Source organism: Mustela nigripes, chromosome 2 (genome assembly GCF_022355385.1).
Source record: "Mustela nigripes isolate SB6536 chromosome 2, MUSNIG.SB6536, whole genome shotgun sequence".
NCBI classification, from domain to species: domain Eukaryota; kingdom Metazoa; phylum Chordata; class Mammalia; order Carnivora; family Mustelidae; genus Mustela; species Mustela nigripes.
This window is the reverse complement of record NC_081558.1, coordinates 213,894,592-213,912,310: the sequence shown is the minus strand read 5'-3', so window position 1 is coordinate 213,912,310 and position 17,719 is coordinate 213,894,592. Positions and strand designations below refer to the sequence as shown.

The 17,719-nt window shown below is 43.4% G+C and overlaps 1 protein-coding gene across 9 annotated transcripts in view; it reads right to left on the bottom strand.

Annotated features, from left to right (window-relative positions):
* The window catches only part of IGSF5 (immunoglobulin superfamily member 5), an 81,881-nt gene that overhangs the window by 36,266 nt on the left and 27,896 nt on the right, over positions 1 to 17,719 (bottom strand). For 7 of the 9 annotated variants that reach the window (XM_059392365.1, XM_059392367.1, XM_059392366.1 and 4 more), the window contains exons 5-8: positions 13,484 to 13,627; positions 10,683 to 10,707; positions 7,152 to 7,252; positions 5,794 to 5,867 (exon numbers count right to left, since the gene is read on the bottom strand). In XM_059392365.1, coding sequence (XP_059248348.1) covers positions 5,794 to 5,867; positions 7,152 to 7,252; positions 10,683 to 10,707; positions 13,484 to 13,627 — 344 coding nt within the window. Of the gene's footprint in view, positions 1 to 682; positions 717 to 4,263; positions 5,484 to 5,793; positions 5,868 to 7,151; positions 7,253 to 10,682; positions 10,708 to 13,483; positions 13,628 to 17,719 lie in introns of those variants that run through there. The other 2 variants (XM_059392372.1, XM_059392371.1) reach the window with 2 other exon arrangements.

Below are 17,719 nucleotides of genomic sequence, written 5' to 3'. Positions count from 1 at the left end.
GCTATTGTGGACATTGCTGCTATAAACATTCGGGTGCATGTGTCCCTTTGGATCACTACATTTGTATCTTTAGGGTAAATACCCAATAGTGCAATTGCTGGGTCATAGGGCAGTTCTATTTTCAACATTTTGAGGAACCTCCATGCTGTTTTCCAGAGTGGCTGCACCAGCTTGCATTCCCACCAACAGTGTAGGAGGGTTCCCCTTTCTCCGCATCCTCGCCAGCATCTGTCATTTCCTGACTTGTTGATTTTAGCCATTCTGACTGGTGTGAGGTGATATCGCATTGTGGTTTTGATTTGTATTTCCCTGATGCCGAGTGATATGGAGCACTTTTTCATGTGTCTGTTGGCCATCTGGATGTCTTCTTTGCAGAAATGTCTGTTCATGTCTTCTGCCCATTTCTTGATTGGATTATTTGTTCTTTGGGTGTTGAGTTTGCTAAGTTCTTTATAGATTCTGGACACTAGTCCTTTATCTGATATGTCGTTTGCAAATATCTTCTCCCATTCTGTCAGTTGTCTTTTGATTTTGTTAACTGTTTCCTTTGCTGTGCAAAAGCTTTTGATCTTGATGAAATCCCAATAGTTCATTTTTGCCCTTGCTTCCCTTGCCTTTTGCGTTGTTCCTAGGAAGATGTTGCTGCGGCAGAGGTCGAAGAGGTTGCTGCCCGTGTTCTCCTCAAGGATTTTCAACATCCCTTCCTGATCAAAACTCTTCAAAGTGTAGGGATAGAGGGCACATACCTCAATATCATCAAAGCCATATATGAAAAACCCACCGCAAATATCATTCTCAATGGAGAAAAACTGAAAGCTTTTCCGCTAAGGTCAGGAACACGGCAGGGATGTCCATTATCACCACTGCTATTCAACATCGTACTAGAGGTCCTAGCCTCAGCAATCAGACAACAAAAGGAAATTAAAGGCATCCAAATCGGCAAAGAAGAAGTCAAATTATCACTCTTCGCAGATGATATGATACTATATGTGGAAAACCCAAAAGACTCCACTCCAAAACTGCTAGAACTTATACAGGAATTCAGTAAAGTGTCAGGATATAAAATCAATGCACAGAAATCAGTTGCATTTCTCTACACCAACAGCAAGACAGAAGAAAGAGATATTAAGGAGTCAATCCCATTTACAATTGCATCCAAAACCATAAGATACCTAGGAATAAACCTAACCAAAGAGACACAGAATCTATACTCAGAAAACTATAAAGTACTCATGAAAGAAATTGAGGAAGACACAAAGAAATGGAAAAATGTTCCATGCTCCTGGATTGGAAGAATAAATATTGTGAAAATGTCTATGCTACCTAAAGCAATCTACACATTTAATGCAATTCCTATCAAAGTACCATCCATCTTTTTCAAAGAAATGGAACAAATAATTCTAAAATTTATATGGAACCAGAAAAGACCTCGAATAGCCAAAGGGATATTGAAAAAGAAAGCCAACGTTGGTGGCATCACAATTCCGGACTTCAGGCTCTATTACAAAGCTGTCATCATCAAGACAGTATGGTACTGGCACAAAAACAGACACATAGATCAATGGAACAGAATAGAGAGCCCAGAAATAGACCCTCAAATCTATGGTCAACTAATCTTCGACAAAGCAGGAAAGAATGTCCAATGGAAAAAAGACAGCCTTTTCAATAAATGGTGCTGGGAAAATTGGACAGCCACATGCAGAAAAATGAAATTGGACCATTTCCTTACACCACACACAAAAATAGACTCAAAATGGATGAAGGACCTCAATGTACGAAAGGAATCCATCTAATTTTATTTATTAATTTTGTCCTCATGTGCTTCACGGGCAGTTACACCTGAGTTTACTGCACTTCACCAACAGAAACCCCTTCCTAGAAACAAAGCTGGTATTACATATCCTGAACGGTAAGTCCAGCCCGGATGGGAATCATCAGTGGAGAGAAGCATCACATTTTGGTAAGCATCCGTTTGGAACATCACTCTTGTTTTCCTTAATGACCCTTATAGCTTAATGCATGCTCCAGGGTCTCTGCAGCCCAAAAGCCCCTCGCTTCCATCTTGTTATAAGGTAGTCAATTACCCATAGACCCGGTCACCTAGACAATCCCTCCATGTTGTCTTAAAATTCAGACACACTCAGGCTGCACCCCAAGTCCACTGAACCAGGAGTCTATAGGTGGGATCAAGAATCTGGGCATCCTAAAAGTTGTATCAATAATTCCCATATGTCTATGGACTCTGAAAAACAATCTGAGGGGTTTGAAGGGGCGGGGGGTGGGAGGTTGGGGGAACCAGGTGGTGGGTATGGGAGAGGGCATGGATTGCATAGAGCACTGGGTGTGGTGCAAAAACAATGAATACCATTACACTGAAAATAAATTTTTAAAAAAATTTTAAAAAAATAATAATTCCCATATGTCACCCCTGGCCCTTCAGGCTTTCCCTTTCTTGTATCATGTCTAAACAGGAATCCCTTGGGAAAAAAAAAAAAAGTGCCCAAGACTACAAACAAGCAAAGTGACAATCTGATGTGGAATTATATACCTTTCCTCAGTGACCCAAAACACAGCATTTTTATGTAGCGTATTCATCTATATCGGTCTAATAATACTGCTTATCATGACTAGATTGTGATTCTCCGCAAAGGGACTGTGTCTACTGCATGCACATGTCTTGTATCGCCTGGCCTGTGACAGCAGAAGTCGAGGCACTGAAGACATTCTCCACTTTAACAAACAACTTTTTAATGAGCACCCGGGAATGCTGCGCTAGACTGCATGTGGTCCATGGCCACCCGTTAGTTAAGATCTGAAAGTGCTGAGCGAAAATAAGACCAGCAGGTTGAGCAGATGAGAAAGCCAGCATGAAGAGAGAACGGGAGCACAGACTCTACAGTGGCTGTGCGGTTGGCAAAGCCAAGATCGCCCCACTGTGAGACCTATTAATACAAAACAGGAGCCTCGGTCGTTGACATACGCACCTCGCCTCCAGGGATCGGACGTGCATCTGCCTCTACCAGCTCCGAGGTGCTGGGGCTGGAAGAACTTTGGCTGCAGGCTACCTGCCAGCTGGAAATCTCTCAGCTGGAGCTACAGGCTATGCAGGACCCGAGGCTGGTGCAGATACTCTGCACAATCGCGTAGTCTGGGTCAACAGTCCTAAACTCCCGCAAGCCAGCTTCTTGGGCAGGAGCCCCACTGGAGCCCATGTGCATGGAAGGACCCCACAGCAGCCCTGGCGGCTCTGTCACAGGCTGGAGGCACACTGAGGCCCAAGAGGAAGAGGCTGGGGTGAAAAACAGATGAAGGAGCTCTAAGAAGCTCTCAGCTGCCTCTCCTGGTCCATTAGGGGTCAAGGCTCCCTACAGAATGGAGAACGGCTAAGAGAAAAGAAAACATTCTGAGGAAGGACGTCTTCCACCTACACAGAGACAGCATGGCAGCCTAGACCTGGCATGGCTACAGGTCTGGACCCGGGGTGCCGCAGCTCACCTTGACCTCTTCAGTAGGGGGTGGCTTGGCCACTCGGCAGCTCTCAAGTGGCCAGCTGCCCACATGCAGGACTATGTCCTCTCTGGGCCACGAGCTCCAAAGCCCAGCCACTTTCTCCACCATCCGTCTTGCTCTACCCCTTCCATATGTGCTCACAAAAAGCATAACCCACATCTCAGGTTCACGTTCTCCAAATGAACAACCTACGGACAGGGCCTAGGCCTGTCCCTGAGAATCACGATCAGAGAGGGGCCTCTTCAAAACTGTCTTTGCGCTGAAGTGCCCCAACTCTACGCAGAAGAACCCAGCTATTTAAGCAGCCCCCACCGGGCTTTAGCCCAGGCAAAAACAGCTATTCTTCTTTGTCTTCTGTTGGTTTCTTAAGGACCTTGATGTTCTGGGCCAAGATAAGCCCTTCCCTAGAAGACTGACAGACTCTTCAAGAAACACAAGTGTGCGTGACCATTCCCCAGGGCCCAGCAACTCTGGGCCACTGTTCTTTTTCCACCAATCGATTATTTAGCTGGTTACATGTTTAAGTAGCAGAAACTTCTTAAGTTTCTCTCGATGCGTATTTTCAAAACACTTCAAGCCTAAGAAGCATCTACTCCAAGCTCCAAAATGTCATTCTCCATTCCTGTATCCAAAAGCATCTGGAGTTCCCCCTTTGTCCTCATTTCTACTTCAGGGGGAGATCATCTGATGGAGATCATCTGACATGACCTTTCTGACCCCCTCCCTGCTTACCCCATGCCCCCAACCCCAGAAATAAGTACATCGGCTTCTTTGATGGAAACACACATGACCGTAAAAGGTAACCATAGAAAAGCCACAGAAATAAAGGCTGGAGGAAATGTGTTCCTGGGTGACCATGCTTGGTACTAGGTGAAGAAAACCCTTCCATCAGCCACAGCTCCCACTCAGGTCCAGTTGTAGAGATTTGACAGGAAACATCCTTCACTCCCTTTGGCCAGCCGCCCCTTACTCAAGAGATGACCCCTCGGAAGAGAATCGGTTGCCTCTCCATAGCCTTCCCTCCCAGGGCCAGACTGATGCATCAGAAGACATATGTGCCTGCTATGGTGAGTGCTGTGAAATGTGTAAGCCCAGTGATTCACAGATCTGTGTTCCTGGGGCAAACAATGCATTATATGTTAGAAGAAGAAGAAGAAGAAAAAGAAGAAGAAGAAGAAGAAGAAGAAGAAGAGGAGGAAGAGGAAGAGGAAGAGGAAGAGGAAGAAGAAGACATTGTGTCAAAGACAACAGCCTTAATGGGAGGGAATTTTCCTCTCCATTTTCCTGACACCAGCCTAAGGACATAGCCTGAACTTGTCCCCAACAATGTCACTTGGGCCAATGTTCTTTGGTGCCATAGATCCTTATATGTCTTCCCATCTGGCTACCACTGGTTTTCCAGTAGTGACATCACTTAGGTCCTCCCAAAACACAGCTGAGCATCAATCGAAGCTCACCCCTCCCCCCACAAAGGCCTAGAAGGCACACCTCACTGGCAAGATATATGGATTGAGCTGAATCCCAACTGCAGGGAGGAGTATTACGGCCTGGAGTGGTCCAGAAACCCAAGTCCATATCTAGCCCAAGAGAGAATGATGGGCCTGAGAGGCATTCCCAGCAGCAGCACTTCAGACTGATTGAGATTTGTAGGCAGAACACAGCCAAGACCTCGGGAACTCACTTGCTTCAGGAGCCCAATCTGCAAATCTGCCTTTTCTAAAAGCTAAAGAGGAGAATACCCATGCCTTTGAGGGGCAGCATCGCAGAGTCACATCAAAGTGCTTCTCATTTGAAGGTGACTTTGTGCAGGTCAGAAAATGCGTATTTTGCCTAATATGACTGTGGATACGAAGAATCATTTTTTCTGTGTATGCGCTCCAGTTCACTCATCTGTGGCAACCAACACTGACTCTGTGTCAGAAAAATAACATACCATGTCCTCATGGTTCCTGGGTAACTGTGTTCTTCATGTTCTTTGGAAAGAAGGGGCCCATCAGAGTTTGTCAAACAACCAACAGTATCTACAACTAGCATTCCTCCCCTGGAGCTCCAGACCTGTACATCTAACCGCCCGCTCATCATCTCTAGGAGGGCATGTAAGAGATACCCCAAGGTCTACAAGCCCCCACCTACACTTTTGTGCAAGAGATGTGTACGTCCTCCATGCTAACAGGTTAACCAGTGAGCACAGGTTATAAGCACCATTTTATAATCACCTACCACCAGGCAACGGTTTTTAAATGGCAAAAAAAATCTCAAAATCTGGAAAATTATCTGAGTCACCTGATAAGGTTGTCTATTTCCTTGTTGTTCCCAAACACTGGATTCAGAGGACTCTCGAGCGAGAGAAGCAAGCTCTGCAATGGAAGAGTGATTTTAGAGTGATAAGTAACAAAAACCCAAATAATAGTCCAGTAATTCTGATTTATAAGGAAATATATTTGCTTTTATACAGTAACCCAAGCATAAAGCAATCCTTAACCATAAACAGACTTGTCTTTAGAGTTTCCTTGAGGTTATATACTTTCAAATCTTATTCTTCTAATGAAATAAAAACATGGAAAACTCACAATGCAGTCCTTCCTGACTCAATAGTCTCATCCAGAGACAAGGTGAATCTGTGGCTTTAATGCTGACCAAGGAAAATAAACACATGACACAAGAGGACAAAAAGACAGAGAGGTTTGGTTTGGGCCTAGATTTTGGTCAAACTACTTGATTAATTGCTCAAAACACTAATGAATAAATATTCGCCGCCAGGAAATTTTGTAAGCTGTGATCAGAATATGAAAGGACACAGTCATGCTTCGTGGACTTTTTAAGAATCTGAAGTGAGCCATTTGGAATGGACGTGGGAGACCGCCATGGTGAAGGGGGGAACGGGCTGGGAGGGCGGCCCCAGTCTTAGTGAAAACAATTTGCAGGAGGGGTGGGGGGGGCTCTCAGCAAGAACTGATTAATGAAACATCTCTCCAAGGAATTTGTTCTGCCAGGCAACTTGTGAGGGTCTCCCTCTCCAGACCATTCACACTCGTCCCCTCTCTCATCTACCTTCCAGAAGGATCTCAGATCAAACCAGATCCCTGCTGCCTCCCAGTGGCCAAGCCTTCCGAGATGTCCCTTCAAGGACTCTGTCCTCCAAAGGGAAGACATTCGGCATACAAAGACTTTTTGAAATTGGGTTTTGTTCTTCAACATTGCACACAGTCCAAAGCTCAGTAGGAACAGATTTCTCGCTGAGTTGCGGTTTTATCTGACATTTTGGGAAAGAGACCCTCAATATATTAAAATCCCTCCTCAAACGCTTTTCTAAAGCTAGATGGCTTTAACGAAAGAGAAAGCATTAAAAAAAAAAGAATATTTATTTTAAAGCCCTTAAATTATCATCCCACTCTATTTTAAACTTTGGAGAAATAGGTAGATTTTTACTTTTTATAGAATATTTCTATATTCTAGAATATTCCTATATTCCTATATTCTTCCAGCCCTGAAATTTCTCCTTCTTCTGAAAATTTCTCAAAAAAGAATGACCAGCAAGGGCTGAGTCCCCTCCCTTGTGCAGCTGGTGCCTGGTCAGGGTCAGCAAGCCCCTCCCCCACACTCCCCTTCAGGTCTTCCGACAGCCCCACCCACCCACTCACTTGCCATCCTGGGCTCATCTGGGCTGTAGGCATTGTTTTCACTCCCACTTTTCACATTTGTCTCTAAACTTTCTTTGTTTGTCTTCACACTTGCTGATTTTCTGGAATTAGACCATTTTATTTTATTACTTAATTTTATTTTACTTAATTTAAATTTTAATTTCATTAATTAATTGTACTTAATTTATTACTTATTTTTAAAAAGCCAAATGTTAACCAGCCATGGATGTTGGGTTCACTCTGGTCCGCCCAGAGCACTCTTGCCTCTTAAACCACAGCATCGGGATGGAAACTTATAGGCACCAGCACGACTGTGTAGGTGGTCTGCCTGCACACGCTCCCATTGAGGTGGACAGAAATACGCCCATGGACCCCATTCCCCCATCTACAATCAACCCCCAGAAGCCAGTGACCAAATTAAGCAGGTTTGGCAAACTGCGACCCATAGGGCAAATCCACCTCCTCCTGTAATTAAAGTTTCACTGGAACACAGCCACACCTGTCTGCTTCCATATAATTTTGGCTGTCTGCATGGTACCACACCAAAACTGAGTAACTGTGATAGAGAGCATGCGGCCGGCAAAAGCAAAATATTTCCAATCTGGCCCTTTATAGAGAACATATGCCAATCTCTGAAATAAAGTAAAAATTTGGGCAACGTCCAAATTGGCAGTAGAAATCCAAAGAGTTAAAGATATTCATGTTTGACCACTGAGGACTTCTTGGGAAATAACCAGGTATGTGCAAAGATTTACTTGAAAGAATATTGTAATAGCAAAAACTGCAAATGACACAGGTGCCCCACCATAGAGGACTAGTGAAATAAATGACAATATATCTCTAAAATGAAACTCCATGCCACCTGTAAAAATTATTACAGATGAGAGCTCTCACATACTGTGGTGGAAGTATACACTGGCACACCCACTTTAGAAAACTGTGGGGTATTGATTCCACCACCTACCCGGCGCTCACTGGTAGACCTGCACCCACCCGGGTAGAATACAGAGAGGAGTACTAATGAGCATGTCACCAAAGATCCATAACTGTTTAGTGCCACAGAATTCATAATAACTCCAAAAACTATCCAAATGCCTGTATAAAGGAAAAATCAATTGCATATATACCCACAGTCTGCTATTATGTAATAGTAAACCATCTACCTCTTCACTGAACAATATGGACCAATCTCACAGTGTGATGCTTAAGAAAACCAAAATGCATGAGTATACACAATATGATTCCATTTACTTAAAGTTCATATGAACCTAATCTCGGGAGATGGGGGCATAGAGGTCAGAAGACATAACCTTTGGGATGCCTGGATGTCTGACTCTTGATTTGGCATCAGGGTTGTGAGATCCAGCCCAGTGTTGGGCTCTGCACTGGGCATGGAGTCTGCTTAAAGTTCTCTCTGTCCCTCCTTGGCCCCCTCTCTCTCACTCTGCCTCTCTTAAAAAAAAAAAAAAAAAAAGACATGACCTTTGAGGAAGGGTCAGACAGTGATTTGAGGGGCATGGGGAGTTTGGAGTGTTGAGGGTACTCTAGTTCAGCATGTCCCCACTCAAGGTCCATATGCTTTGTGAAAAGTAATTGAGCTACACACCTACAATTTGTATCCCTGAACTCATACTTCAGTAAGATATTTTTATTAAGCAGAAATTTATTTTTACCATTTATTAACAGAAATGTATTTATTACAGAAATTTATTAACAGAAATAATCTTCAGAATAGTGCCAAGTAAGACAAGCAAGTTACCAAATTAGATTTATGCTGATCCAAATTTCACAAAACGCATATGTGCATGTACCTATGTGAGCACATGTGTGTGAGAGCAGGTAGATACTTACTTAACAATACCTGCTTCCGAACAGTAGAATTAGGGGTGATTTCAAAATCATTTCTATGTTTTTAAAGATTTACTCATTGGATTTACTCATTTATTTTATGGGGGGAGTTGCAGAGGGAGAGAAGGTCTCAAACAGACTCCGCGTTGGGCACGGAGCCCCATGGAGGGTTCAGTCTCACGTCCCTCAGATCACGACCCAGCAGAAATCAAGAGTCGGATGCTCAACAGACTGTACCCCCAGGGCCCCTCAAAATCACTTCCTAAAAGTAAATTTTTAATTTTTTCTATAATAAACATGCATTGGTTCTATAGGAAGGAATGTGTGCATGATTTTACTGCAGAAGGAGCCTGAGAGCAGCTGGAGTTTGCACAGAGCAGGGAAGCCAGGTGGGATACGGGGGTGCCAGTGAGCCGCCCTGCCTTTCCTCCCTGGACCTAACACACGTTCAGCACTCAGCGTGTACTAGCGATTGTCATCCCTACGGCCGTATTATTGCTGCTGTTGTCCTTATTCTTCTTATCCTCTCTCTGTGACCCCAAATAGCTGCTGACCACTGTTCCATGTCCTGAAATCATCTAAGATCCCAGAGAATAGAGATTACAAAATACTACAAAGTCAATAACGGTGAAAGGAAGAATCCAGGCTGCCACCCTGCTTGCTGTAGACAGCCATCAAGAGAAATGCTAGAATAATTACTGGAGTCCATTTTCCGTCCTCTCCTCTTGCCCCAAGTCAAGCTCCAAAGGAGGTGGTTTCAGACTGCGGCTTTGTGGTGTTCTGAGAGAGACCACAGCCCGCTCCCCCAGCACCACATCATCACCAGTAAGCCTCTGGGGTCAGAGGGAGTATGGCTAGTGTCTGTTACACGATGACTGTACACATCTTCGTTCGCCATGGATAGCCAAAAGGTGTTTGAAAATCTCAGCATTTCAAAAACTAAAAGTATCTAATAAAATACTGAAAATTAGCCATGGTTTTGTTATAACACCTCCCAGCAAAATGAGCTCTGTCTAAAAATCCCTCCCCTTACTGCGTTTATACTTGTGTAAATATTGAGACATTTAAACTGGTTATTGTATTATTGTAGGTCCCGGACACAGCTTCCTTAAAAGTACTTGCAGCCATTTCAGGACAGCCATGGGAATGCCAGGGGTTTTTCTGTCCCCTCCCACATTAGTTGCACAAGCAGTGAACACTACCTAATTTGTCTCCCTGTTCAGTTTCATGTGCCTAAGCCATTCAGCTGGCCTCACTGCTCTCCACGGTCCCAGAAATTCCAGCAGGGCCTCTGCCTTGTTCTTTACCCTTGAAATAGTCCTCAAGTCCCCTGCATTGATTCAGAACAGGAGGGACAACAGTCATGGTGCATAGTGTCCTCTTGTGGAAAGAGCTGCGAATGTCAGACACTAAGCAGAAAATCTGTTTCCAAAGTGAGCTAGAGCAAGTCAGATGTAGGCAATAGCTCCATCCCTTATTTTATTCTACAGTTGTTTTTGCCATATGAGTTTGTGTTTGGCATACATGTTTTTCAGAGTTGTCCATTTTTGGTATTTTATTTTGAGTAACATAATCCTGAAATCCCACAGCTATATATGTTAGTGGTAGTACGGTTGGTGTTGTTTGGTTATTTTTCAGTTGTTTGTTTTTGTTTTCAGAAAATTGATGTGATTTCAAACTTACCTTATTTCACTTTGATAACTAGACTCTGAAAAAAAAAAGGAGGGGTGGGGACAGAAAATCACATTAGCAAAATCAAGATAGCTATTCTGAAAATATCTCCCTGATTTTAAGTACATTGCTGAGTATTTGTGACCCCTTAGAGTATTATTAAATTCCCCCATACCAAGTTACCAAATAATTTTCAAGCATAAGGAAAGTAGAATTCACTATTAACTATCATAACTACTGCACCTGAAGTATAGTGGGTACCTATTAAGTATTTAATAGTGAATTGATTAGGGAAATACAAAGACTCTATTCACTAGGAAGAGGCATTCGGCATTCCCAGTACCTTCTGCCATTCGTTCAGTACTCACTGTGTACCAGCACTATCACAGAGATTATTTCATTTTTATCTTTACAACAACCCAAGAGGTAGGTGTTAGCAACATCATATTTTTAACAAACTAGACACTATTATATTTTATTACCATACTATAACAAATAAGGAATTACATTGTATAAGCACCATACTTCCTTAATTCTAAGATACGTTTTCAATCAGTATGTAGTAATGGTATTAATGCATGGAGTTGCATCCACCCCTAGAAGCTGTCATTAAATTACTAATGTTTTTAATCAATGGATTCTTGGACTGGAGGGGACATAGAACCTGGAAATAGGGAGTAAGAGAATCACACACCAGTCCCCAATCATCTGTCTCAAAAGCCAATGTTCTTTGCAACTCTGCTTTCCTGTCTAGACCTTCTATTCATCAAGATTTACTAAAATCTAAAAAAAAAATTCATTTTCCTCATTTTTAGGTATGTTCTCACTTCCAGTTGAAATAACATCTGCCAATTCACACCCCAAAATGGACCTAAGAAGCAATCTTATTTGAAATGAAAGAGAATGACAGTCTGAAATGTCACTAGCAATCCCATAAGGAACGCACTCCAGGAGATGGCTCTCGGTTTCTCTGCTCTATTAGCAGAAGCAATCCCAAAGCCTTCAGAGCATACTGAGTGGGGTCCTCACCCCTCCTCGCCAGTCCCCAGTTAACCAGTCAGAGCACTGAGAATTCCCAGGCACTGGCAAAGCAATGTGCCAGAAAATACTTCTGAAGAAAACTGATGTTTGTTGCTTTCAAGCATAGAGATAATTATGGGGAAATCCAGACCTCCCTGATCTTTTACATTTATGTCAAGGGGAAGTGTAGTGTCCACTGTGAATTCTACCCAACGCAGTGGACCTGTAAGTAGGCTGTCACAGGCGCTGTCCATAGCCCTTACCTAGACTTGTTTTGAACAAGGGCAATAAAAACAGCTCACTCTTACATGAGCTTTTCATCTCAGTGTTAAATAAAGGATAAAATCGAGGGTAGAAACAGTTTCGTCTACCATTTTATTTTATTGTCACAACCAGTCTATAGGATGGAACTTATTCCCAGCTTGTAAATGAGGATGCTAAGAATCAGAGTCACCCTGGTGCACATCTTAACGTGGGCCACCAGCCCTCACAACCATCTTATGAGGCTGTTGTGGAACAGACAAAAAACAGCGGAAGAGAAGCAGCAATCCAAACAACCAGAAAGTCCTTAACACCACAGCAGCTGATGTTGAAAATAATAATGTGAAGGCGCGGAACAATCCTAGTCACTTCTCACTTAAAATTTAAGTTATCCATAGTTTTCACTTAAAATCCAGTGTATTTTATTTGAATAATCCGTCTGTGGCGTATAGGGTAACTCCCAGGTAAAAGCAAATCCCATCAAATCTGGGCCGACAGAGGTTTACTACCTTTCATGTTCTGTTTCCTAGGGAATAAAGTCGTATGACAGAATTAATTCCCAATCCCAAAGCAAATCCACGCATGGGTTCGGGCTCGACAATTAGCCTAGATACAGCGTAACTATGCACTTTACACAGAATATCTCAGTAACAGAGGCATTGCATGTAAGGTAATTAACATGGTGACTGACAGCCACAAAAAGTGCTCATCGAATGGCAATTAGCATTAATAAAATTGTAAATGCAATTGAACTGACACATAGCCTAATATCATAAGTCTGATTTTAAGAAAAATACCTTAACTGTAGAAAATATTCAAATTGGCATATAGGTAAGCTTTTAAGAGACAGAGAAAGGTAAGGCTGGACATACATTCAGCACTTGGAAAGTTCTAAGACATCCACATAAAAAGATCCTGTGGTTCCTGGAGTCATAGACAGCTGAATTCTACCACAAGCCCACCCCAACCTCGAATTCAAGCCTGACCCCCAAACAAGGTCACTGCTTTGAGTACTCCAAAAGACCTCATTCAGAAGAGATGCATAATTAACTTTATTAATTTTATCTGTATTATTTTTACTTGACAGAAGACCTTCTTTTTCTTCCTACCAACTACAACATTTTCCTACAAAAGGCAATTTGGAATTACACAAAATAGGAAATAATCTTTTAATGTGCTCAGATAGGGAAAAAAAGCATAGCACCTGAAAGGCAGATTATATTGCCCTTACATCCTCGAAAATAAGCACAAAATTCAAGTAGTCGATGTCTTTGCTCAGAAAGGTGCTGTCTCTTCACCTTCCTATAAATGTGAAGATCTAGGTCTTCCCCGGAGGGGTTACACCAGGCCCCAAAGGAATGTAACCCTTTTCAGAAAGTCCTTTCATTCTCTGAAGCTCAAATGTCCACTTCCAAGTGAAGGACGCTCTCAAGGTCAATGCATCTTATGAAATTGCTAAGGAGCTAAAGGATTTCAAGTGCTTGTACCAAAAGTTGAAAAATATACACAAATCTATATGAACCAAAAATTACCTTTTTTCCCTTGTCTTGAGGAGACACAGCAACAGCAGAATATTATAATCAGAACAATTATCAGGATGAAAAGCAATGACAGGGATACTGTAAGCAGAGCTATGGCCCAGGTAGGCAAGGCTGTCCCTGCTTTATCAATGCTGCCTATAAGGTTGAAAAGAGAGAAAAAAAAAATTTAATTTACTGGTGCTTGCCACTGTCTAGAGTATGTAAGCACTGATTCTGCTACCCTGTAAGTCAGACTTTTTTTTCCAATAATATAACTCTGTGGCCCACTACAGGTGGTTGTCATAGGCCAACTTCTCTTGAGCGTGCTCAGATATTCAATTCTCCACAGGATCTTCCATTACAATACTTAGTGCTGCCAATAAATACCGCTGAGCACCCCAACCCCAGTGTCCATTGGTTAGTGCCTCTACCAGTCCTTCAGGGAGGGTAGATGGCAAAAGGAGACAGCTCCCAGGTTGAAGTAGAAATTACCACACTCCAGTATCCTTTATTTAGCCACAGAATCCTTACTGAGCAGCTACTGCTGGACAAAGACTGCAAGACTGGTGTTTGGTTCTCCCTCCCATGTCCCCACCCTTCAGGGATCCAGAGTCCAAAAGAAATGAGGACAAGCTGTAGAGGTGTCACATCTAAAGGAGTGTCCTACAAGCCTTTCTGCCCCAGCCCACCTAGACCCCACATACAGAACGCTTCTCTCATCAGCTGATTGCTGTTTCCCATGGCTCTTCAGGAGCCACCTTCTTTAATGTCCGCGTTGCCCTCTTGCTGTATGCAGTAGTTATGGAGTTGGGGGAGTGGGGAGTGGGGCAGGAGGGAAGGGAGAAGAGAAAGGCATTTTGAGTAGGGCAGTCCTGTCTTAGCCAGAGCTGTCCAGCACGCTCCATGCAGTTATCGAAATTCGAATTAAATGAACCAAAATGATAAGCACTAAATACTCAACTCCTCAGTCGCACTCATCACATTTCAAGTGCCCGATTCCAACAGGTGGAGAGCATTGCTCTCGTCACAGAAAGTCCCGCTGGACTGCACCACCCAGCACCGGGTTTGTGAGAACTGTAAGGAGGTCCTATCCAGCATTGCGTTTCCCCTCCTGAAACACGCTGAGGTCAAGTTGCATCTAAGTCGATCTGTTCAAACATGAAGTGCTTCTCAGTAAAGTCTGTCACTCAGCTGAGTGCTTGGTTGGACTCTCACTGTGGATGAATGTTATTTATTAAATGCAAATCATCAGGAAATACTGAAACCACAGACTTCTTGTGAAGGAAGATACAGTCTGTAAATCAACAACCTTTCCAGCTCGCTGGAACTAGCGGTTATAGGGGAAACCCATTCTTATGTGTTTCCCCTGAGAGTTTTCCATGAAAATTGACCTTGAAATCATAATTTACTAATCCTGTGTCAAAGTGAAAAGCTCAGAGTACCTTGTGGCAGTGGTTAGACATGCTCACGAATGCCCTGGGTTTTGTGACCATCGACCAGCTGGATTATGACTCATGGACAAGTAAGGGTTCCACTACAAAGTAACACAAGGACTAATCTCCAGGCAAGGGCTAAAACTCAGAGAACTCTGTGCTTTGAAGAATTACATAATATAAAAATAGATGCATCTTCTGCTCTTGGTGCAAAGCTCCTCTGCATGACCTGTGATAGCTTTTTGTTTAATTTCCTTTAAAAAAAAAAAATCTCCTATTCATCTTCACCTTAAATGTTCGTGAAATTGCCTGCTATCACTTCCAGCTCTCCTTGCACATCTGCTACTCTCTAAATGAAAGTTAGTCCCCTCAAAGTCAAGGACTGTCTTATTTTCCTTATATTCCAAGCACCTGACACGTCCTGGGCACATGGGATCAATGTGGGGGGGAGGATGGGTCTCCACATCACCCACCATTTTTCTGAGATGAGTTGGGACAGATAAAGATTGAAAAGAGTTCCCCAGGAAAGGTAGGAGGTGCTGGGGACAATACTCCGCCCTTCCTATATCACCCCTCCTCAGCCCCAGAACTAGAGCTTTAAGATTTTATTTTTATCTATTTATTTGAGAGAGAGAGAGAAAGAGCCGGAGAAGGAGCAGAGGGAGATGGACAGGCAACACTCTGCACTGAGCTCGGAGTCCAACGCAGGGCCTTATCTCACGACGCTGAGATCATGACCTGAGCCAAAATCAAGAGTCAGACACTATAAACGAATGGAACCACCCAGGCGCCCCACAACTGGAGCTTTCAAACAAGCCAGCGTCTTCACACGCAGAGAGTAATACAAGTTACCCGCTTGCTACACAGACAGCAAAATTCCCAGGCATCACCAGGAATGGTTGTTACACAAGCAGATTCAGAGGCTGCCCGCTGTGGTGCCAAGTCAGGGGGTCTGGAATGTATGTGTTTGGTGGACTCACACACTAAGAATGCCCAAAATGGAAACGCTTCCCAAGCAAGCTGCCACATTACAGGATGTTCCCATAATCTCCCTCTTGTGGATGTGATAAAAAAAAAAAGAAAAGAAAAGAAAAATTAATCCAAAACCACGTTTATGATAATCACAATCTGGAGTTAAAACTCAGATCACCGCACAGAAGAGCTTTGGGCTCAGTGGATCCAGGGAAATTTCATGGCCACTGTTTCTGTGCTCCCTCTGGCCACTGGTCACTCATCCGCAACAATTCCTGCCCCCACCCACCCCCCAGGCTGTTCAGAGACTCAGGCTGTGTCTGAAAGTGCTGAGAACACTGCAGGGTATGACACATTCAAGACGGCTGACATCATCCTAAATCCGTCTGATGAACTTGACACGAGCTGAAGTTTGCAAATATTAGAACGCTTCATAATAAGGGAGACAGCTGGTGTTAAGCATTAAGGTCTGGCTCAAGATTCCAGAAATGGGATGGAGATTCCTACTGGAAAAAGTCAACACACATTGTTGACTTACTCAAACGTTCCCTCTCCGGGCATTTTCCTCCCTTACTGGAGAAAACGTTCAGTGTGCCAAGCGTCTGTCAATCACGTCTTGACGTGACAACCTTTCCTCTGATCTAGCACAGAAACAGCTGCTTCTCATCAGGGAGGAGTTGTTTAAAGAGAGGGAAGGGTCATCTCACTGGATTTGGTACTCAAACCAAGGAAGACAGCAGGTGATATTGTGACCTCATAACTCTCTTGTCTCTTAATCTAACTACCAAGTTTAGCAAAGTGATGCCGCTCTCTTCTAAAAGCCCAAACTCTCACCAAAACAGCAGTTTATCTCAGAAGCCACATGGCTCTTTCTTTCGCTTCCAATGTGCTGTGACCACAGTACGCTGAGAGTCTCAGTGTAATCTCCCTGAGTTTCACACCAAGAGAAGACTTACGTTCTCTCTCTACTCCAGTGGAGCTCTCCCAAAGAAGGATGGCATATGAGCCATGAGGAGGTACAATTTGGAACCAGAGCTGCACAGAAGAACCTTCCTTATTTTAATAATAATTTTTAATTCATCATATATGATATATACACGAATACACGCATGCATATATATCGTAGATGATTCAGTTTGATGCTAATTTTTAAATGAGTACATTTACAATGCATTGAAATAAAAATAAATAATGATCATATATTGATAAAAAGCAGGGCAGTGGACAGAAAGCACGGAATCTTGGAATGACCTTGCACACAATCCAACCCCTTTACTGTACGGATAAGATTCTTGGGACAAAGAGGCTCAGTAAACTGGACAAGGGCACTTAGAAAAAGGAGAAAACCCGGGGTTGTGACTCTTGTCTTTCTACTCATTTTGTGTGTCCAACTTGGAATATCTTCTGGGAAGATACATCCCAGGTTTTATGGGAAATGGGGAGTCTGTGTGGGCACTGGTCCCTGACTTGTGCGCTAGCGAAGGGTGGGAACATAATGGCTCAAGGCAAATGCTTGAGTTGCTGGAAAGGATGCATATGTGCACCTGACGACCAAGGAAGATGATCTCCACATTCAACACCGCTTGCCTTCCTCCCTGTGTTCCCTTACACATCTGTGCACGTCAGGACCACACAACTGAATTTTGCAACTTTTAGCATCAGGACTGCCCTTTTTCCATCTGTGCAGAAAAGGAAGAAGTACTTCCCAGACGCTCTCATAGAAACGCTCAGAGTTTTAAAAGGCCACATGGAGAGGTGCCTGGGTGACTCAGTGGGTTAAAGCCTCTGCCTTCAGCTCAGGTCATGATCTCAGGGTCCTGGGATCGAGTCCCGCATCAGGCTC